This window comes from Leucoraja erinacea, chromosome 3, assembly GCF_028641065.1.
Source record: "Leucoraja erinacea ecotype New England chromosome 3, Leri_hhj_1, whole genome shotgun sequence".
Lineage (NCBI taxonomy): Eukaryota > Metazoa > Chordata > Chondrichthyes > Rajiformes > Rajidae > Leucoraja > Leucoraja erinaceus.
In genome coordinates this window covers 27,025,506-27,032,601 of record NC_073379.1, presented here as the reverse complement: position 1 = coordinate 27,032,601, position 7,096 = coordinate 27,025,506, and the positions used below count along the sequence as shown (strand labels likewise).

Here is a 7,096-nt window from a genome sequence, read left to right as displayed (position 1 = left end):
GCAGTAACAACAGAACTGACTGCTGTGCCCGATCGCTCTGTCTGTTCACACTGAAGATGTGAACACAGATCACACACCCCCAGTCAGTTCAGGGAAGGAAGGGGTTGTAACACAGCACCCACAAAACAATAGGCACAAAGTGCTGGAGTAACTCAGTGGGTCAGGCAGCATCTCTGGAGAACATGGATAGGTGATCTTTCAGGTTGGGTCTCTTTTTCACACCCACAAAATGATTCTGTAAGGGCAATGCCTATATATTGGTGTTAGTATTGGTTTATTATTGGCATGTGTACTGAGATACAGTGAAAGAGTGGCAGTCGCGGTGGCGCAGTGGTAGAGTTGCTGCCACAGCAAAAATGCAGCACCGGAGACCCGGGTTCGATCCCGACTATGGGCACTGTCTGTACGGAGTTTGTACGTTCTTCCCCAGACCTGCGTGGGTTTTCTCCGAGATCTTCGGTTTCCTCCCACATTCCAAAGACGCACAGGTTTGTAGGTTAATTGGCTTGATAAATGTAAAAATTGTCCAGTATAAATTGTCCAACTTCCAGTATTCCAGGTGGACTCTTCGGAAGTGATGACCACAAGGTACAAGGGTTGTGTAGGAAGGAGCTGGTTTATACCGAAGATAGACGCAAAGTGCTGAAGTAACTTAGTGGGTCAGGCATCACCTCTGCAGAAAAGGAAGGATTGTAATGGATTATAGCAAATTCTGCTCTTGGCACAGGCAGAATAAAGGGGATTTTTACTGACACAATGCTCAAAATGATCAGACAAACAAGTTTGTGTGGAGCAAATTATCCAAAGAAAATTAAAATCATCATCTATCTGTTCTTTGGTGGGTGTGCCAGTGATATTTGGCACTGATGGGGTTTTTTCCTCCCAAACATTAAATCTCTGGTGAAGCCGCCCTCATTTCCGGATTTACAAGATGATTCAACACCATAACAAATGAGGTAATTTCTGATTTCAATTACTCTGGGCTTCATTGTGTGTCGTGTGCGGGAAGCAGCACTACACCGACTCCTTGATGAGTGCAGATAGTCTTTGTAAACCCTGAAAGAAGAAGAAAGATGCAAGTTAGGAACACTAATCAAATTATTTTAATGAGATGGCAAACTATTGGACAAAAAGATCTGCCATTTATATATCATCTAGTTTTGCACCTCTGTATGCAATGAGATATCAATTGAAACAATGAGATTATCTGTTGAAGTATAAAATGTAAGTTTCAGTTTGAGCCGTACAATAGTCGTTGAGAAGTACAGCGTGGAAACAGGCCCTTCGGCCCAAGCAGTCCATAGCGACCATCGATCATCTTCTCACACTAGTTCTATCTTATCCCCATTTCTTAACCACTTACTGTACACTAGGGGCAATTTACAGAAGTCAATTAACTTAAAAACACGCGCGCCTTTGGTATGTGGGAGGAAACCGGAGAGCACCCTGGGAAAACCCACGCGGCCATAGGGAGAACCTGCAAACTCCACACAGACAGCACCCAAGGTCGGGATCAAGTGACATGGATGGGAAAGATTGCAGAGGTTGGAAGGAGCAAGGCCATGGAGGGATTTTGAAGACAAATTGCGTTGTTCCTTCATCAGCAACCAATGTAAGATGCCAATGAACGGCCTGGGAAGAGTGGGTGTGGAGATGTTTCCAATAGAGGGAGAGATCAGGACCAGAGGGCAGCTCGAATGTAGTCCTTGCCCTGAAGAATCCATATGTGACTATCTCTACATTCTGGCGGTAGGTTATTGACCTGAAATGTTGACATAAGGAATAGGAACGGTTTAGAGGAACATGGGCCAAACGCGGGCAGGTGGGACTAGTGTAGATGGGGCATCGGCCAATGCAACCTGCCTCAACCACCTCCTCTGGCAGCTCGTTCCATATACCCATCCTGGGGAGCCTCTAGCCTCGCGATACATGAACTTTCAACCACCTTGTAAGCATGCATCGGAGAATGTGGGCAGTGTTTACCTGGTCTATTTCTTCAGGTGTAGAAACGGAGAAAGCAGCACGCACGTAGGCACAGGGCGCTGAGCTGTCAACCATGAATACAGAACCAGGAACAAACAACACCTGTGGGGAGACAAACCGAGGCAACAATTACACAGCAGCCATCTCCCAATGACCGATTACACTCACCAGAGTGATAGCTGGAAACTTGTGTAAAGAAAATATACATAGAACAGTACAGCACAGGAATGGTCGCTTCTGCCCACAATGTTCAGTTTGGTTTATTATCACATGTACTGAGGCACAGTGAAAAGCTTTTGTTGCATGCTAACCAGTCAGCAGAGAGACAATACATGATTTCAATCAAGCCATACACAGTGCACAGATACATGATAAAGGGAATAATGTGAATAACGTTTAGTGCAGGATAAAGTCCAGTGAAGTCCAATCAAAGATAGACCGAAGGTCTCTAATGATGTAGATAGTAGTTCATGACTGCCTTCTACTTGTTGGTGATAGGATGGTTCAGTTGCCTGATGACAGCTGAGAATAAAGTGTCTACGAATCTGGAGATGTGCATTTTCACACTTCTGTACCTCTTGCCCGATGGGAGAGCGGGGAAGAGGAGGTGACCGGGGTGAGACTCGATCTTGATGATGCTGGTGGCCTTGCCGAGGCAGCGTGAAGTGTAAAAGGAATCAATGGAAGGGAGGTTGGTTTGTGTGATGGTCTGGGCTGCATCCACAATTCTTAGATGGGGCTGTGTCCGAACCAAGCTGTGATGCATCCCGATAAAATTATTTCTACAGCGCATCTGTAGAAGTTGGTGAGAGTTGTTGGGGGCATGCCAAACTTCTAAGCTACATTTGCACAGAACATGATGCCTAGTAAAACTAATCTCATCTGCATTCCTATACATGATCGTTATACTATCATTCCCTGCAGTTCCACGTGCCTATCTAAAAGCTTCTTAAACACCGATATCACATCTGCCTCCACCACCACCCCTGCCAGTGCAGTTCAGGCCCTCACAGTTCAGTGATGGTTGACAATAGACAATAGGTGCACTCTCTCGTGTTGGATATTTCCACCCTGGTGAAAAGGTTCTGACTATCTACCCCATCCATGCCTCTCACAATTGTATATACTTCTATCAATTCTCTTCTCGACCTCCGACATTCAGGAGAACACTAGACTTCTCTACTTCTAAACTCAGATGGTTTTGTAGAGAAACTATGCACAAGTCAAATCGTCTGAACGCAAGGCGTCCAATACCAGGGTCAATTATGCCCAGAATCAAATCCGGACAGGATTAGGAATTGAAGGTTTTTTAAAGATACAGCACGGAAACAGGCCTACATCGTGCCTACATTTTTCACAACCATCTACACTCTCCGCAAAACCACCCACTTTTGTATCATCCAAATCATTAATGTAGATGACAAACAGTAATGGGCCCAGCACCGAACCCTGACACATACCACTAGTCACTGGCCTCCAGACTGAGAGGCAACCTAGCACCATAACCCTCTGCTTTTTCCATGAAGCCAACTTTTTAAATCCATTCAGCTATCTTTCCTTGGATCCCATGCGATCTAACCTTCCAGAGCAGCCTACCATGCGGAACCTTGTTGAATGCTTTGCTGAGGTCCATGTAGACAACAGCTCTGGCCTCATCGACCCTTTTGTTCACGTCTTCAAAATACAATCAGATTCATGAGAGACAACCTCCCATGTACAAACCCATGCTGACTATCCCTAATCAGCCCTTGTCTGTCTAAATGCCTGTATATCCTATCCCTCAGAATGCTCTCTCATAACTTTCCAACTGCAGATGTTAAACTGTAGATTTGTAGGTTAATTGGTTTCTGTAAATAAATTGTGTGTCGGAGTGATCTACGGGGTGATCGATGGTCAGCGCGGACTCGGTGGGCCAAAGGGCTTGTTTCCGTGCTGTAACTCTAAAGTCTAAAGGCTAAAAGGAAAAGAAGGTTAAATGAAGAAGAGGGTATAAAGCTTAGAGCGAGTGGGGAACAATGTGAGCCACAACATTACCTCCTTTTGCACGGCTTTCTCCGAGATGAGTTGGTGAGTGTCCGGGATCCCCTTTAGCTTCATCCAGTAGAACATGCCGGCACTTGGAATATTCCAGTCAACTAAACCTGCAAGGACAGCAAGACAGTAAGTGTCCAAAGGTGGGCGGGCGACGAGAGGGACGTGATGTCCATGGAAGGAGATGGCTGGAGGCCCGCAATAGCCTGGGACTCGCCGGGAACAAACACCACTCATAAGAACTGGACCATGAACTTTAAAATGGTGCCAAAACATGGCATGCGGGCTCAGTAGACTATTTCTGTACACCTGCTAATTGAGGGTTGGGTTATATGGCAATACTCTAGTGGACTGTTTGTATAATACATAATTTCACTGTGTTAGCACTTTGCACATGTGACAATAAAAACATCAATGAACCATTGAAGATTTGAGATCCTGTCTGGCTGTCCAACTTGGTGCCTTGGTTCTAGAATAATCCACTCCATAACCCCTGGTTCTCGAACAATCCAGGCCTTCCTTAAAATTCCTGGTTTTACAACAACCCAGGGGTTCTACACAGCCCTAGATCTAGAATAATCTCGACTTTCCATGTAACCTGGTTCTGGCTCCTCATCTACGATTTCCATGTAACTCCTGGTTCTAAACTCTTCGTCCTGGGGAGATGTCCAAGATGTCCTCCTGTGTCCGTCTTAACCTGCAAGAACTTTGCAAGTTTCACTGTGACTGCCTCTCATTCTTAATATGTGGTAAGTTATTGAAGTTATGGCCACAAAAGCTTACAAACGCCTCTACTTCCTTAGAAGGCTTAGGAAATTTGGCATGTCTCCAACAACCTTCACCAACTTCTACATAAGTGCAGTAGAAAGCTTCACAGTCTGGTTAGGGAACAGCTCCATCCAAGACCACAAGAAATTGCAGAGAGTTGTGGACATAGTCCAGACCATCGCATAAACCAACCTCCCTTCTGGTGACTCCATCTACACTTCACACAGCCTCAGCAAGATCACCAACATAATCAAGGACCAGTCTCATCCTGGTCACCCTTCTCCCCTCTCCCATCAGGCAAGAGGTACATAAGCTTGAAAAGAGACACATCCAGATTCAGGTTTAAGAAGGAACTGCAGATGCTGGAAAATCGAAGGTAGACAAAAATGCTGGAGAAACTCAGCGGGTGCAGCAGCATCTATGGAGCGAAGGAAATAGGCAACGTTTCGGGCCTGAAGAAGGGTTTCGGCCCGAAACATTGCCTATTTCCTTCTCTCCATAGATGCTGCTGCACCCGCTGAGTTTCTCCAGCATTTTTGTCTACCTCCAGATTCAGGGACTGTTTCTTCCTAACTGTTATCAGGCAACAGAACGGTCATTTCACCAGCTAGAGTGCGGTCCTGAACTACTATCAACCATTGGAGACCTTTGAACTATCTTTAAATCTGACTTTATTGGACTTTATCGTGCACTAAATGTCGTACCCTTTATCTGTTCTCTGTGGACAGCTTGAATGTAATCATGTAAAGTATTTTCATGCAAACACAAGCTTTTCACTATACCTGGTTTATACTAAAGATAGACACAAAGTGCTGGAGTAATCCAGCAGGTCAGTCAGCATCTCTGGAGGAAACGGATAGGGGACGTTTCGGGTCAGGTCCTTTATTCAGTCTGAAGTAACTTCAGCACTTTGTGTGTACGATATTTAAGAAACTAGAAGCTCTCCTCTTTAAAAAAATGTGCATCCTAATCTTTGCAAACGGGGAATATTGAGAGTTGGAAGACAAATCCTGGAGTAAAGGTAGGTTCATTGAGTATAAGAGTCAGGAAGTCTTGATTCAGCTTTATAGGACTTTGGTTAGGTCGCATTTGGAGTATTGCAGGCAGTTCTGGCCGCTCCATTACAGGAAGGATGTGGAGGCTTTGGAAAGGGTGCAGAGAAGGTTCACCGGATTGATGCTTGGATTAGGGGGTATTAACTACAGGGAGAGGTTGGAAAGATGCATTGTTTTCTCTGCAACATGGAGGTTGTGGGGAGACCTGATAGTGTCGCATAAAAATTATGAGAGGCATAGAGGATAGACAGTCAGAATCTTTTTCCCAGGATAGAAAATTAAAATACAAGAGAGCATAGCCTTTATTTGAGGGGGCACCAACTAGAGAGCAGTCCTGACCTACCACCTGCCTCATTAGAGACCCTTGGACTATCTTGTATTGGACTTTAATAGACTTTATCTTACGTTAAACTTTATTCCCTTATCTTGTATTGTGTGTTGTGGACGGCTTGATTGGAATCTTGTATAATCTTTCCTGCTGTGGATAGCTTTTCACTTTTCCTTGGTACACGTGATAATAAACTAAACTAAAAGCTTAAAGGAGATGTGCAGGTCGACACAAAATGCTGGACTAATTCAGCGGGTGAGGCAGCATCTCTGGAGAAAAGGAATGGACGACGTTTCGGGTCGAGACCCTTCTTCAGACTGGAGAAGGGTCTCAATCCAAAACGTTGCCCATTTACCTTCGATTTAAACCAGCATCTGCAGTTCTGTCTTACACAAGGGGATGTGCAGGGTACGTTTTGCCACACAGTACGTGGAGAGTGCCTGGAACGTGCTGCCAAGGGGTGCTGGTTGACAATAGACAATAGGTGCAGGAGTAGGCCATTCGGCCCTTCGACCTAGCACAGCCATTCAATGTGATCATGGCTGATATGATAGTGGCATTTAAGAGAATTTTGGATTAGCACATGGATATGCAAGGAATGGAGGGATGTCGATCACGTACAAGTTGGTAAAGAGTTGGCATCATGTTCGGCACAGGCATTCTGAACCGAAGGGCTTGTTCTTGTGTTTAGTTTTAGAGATAGAGCATGGAAACAGGCTATTCAGCCCAGCGAGTCTACGCCAACCAGCGATTCCCACACACTGTACACTATCCTATACACTAAGGACAATATACAATCTTTACCAAAGCCAATTAACTGACAACCCTGTATGTCTTTGGAATGTGGGAGAAACTGGAGCACCCGGAGGAAACCCACACGGTCACAGGGAGAAGGTTGAAACTCCGCACAGACAACACACGTGGTCAGGAT

The 7,096-nt window shown here is 45.2% G+C and overlaps 1 protein-coding gene across 5 annotated transcripts in view; it reads right to left on the bottom strand.

The window, feature by feature from the left end:
- Window positions 1-255: 255 nt before the first annotated feature.
- Window positions 256-7,096, bottom strand: part of aadat (aminoadipate aminotransferase) — a 54,549-nt gene continuing 47,708 nt past the window's right edge. For all 5 annotated transcript variants that reach the window (XM_055632323.1, XM_055632322.1, XM_055632324.1 and 2 more), the window contains exons 12-14: window positions 4,018-4,124; window positions 1,984-2,085; window positions 256-1,056 (exon numbers count right to left, since the gene is read on the bottom strand). In XM_055632323.1, coding sequence (XP_055488298.1) covers window positions 1,015-1,056; window positions 1,984-2,085; window positions 4,018-4,124 — 251 coding nt within the window. In that variant the 3' untranslated portion in view covers window positions 256-1,014. The remainder of the gene's footprint in view (window positions 1,057-1,983; window positions 2,086-4,017; window positions 4,125-7,096) is intronic.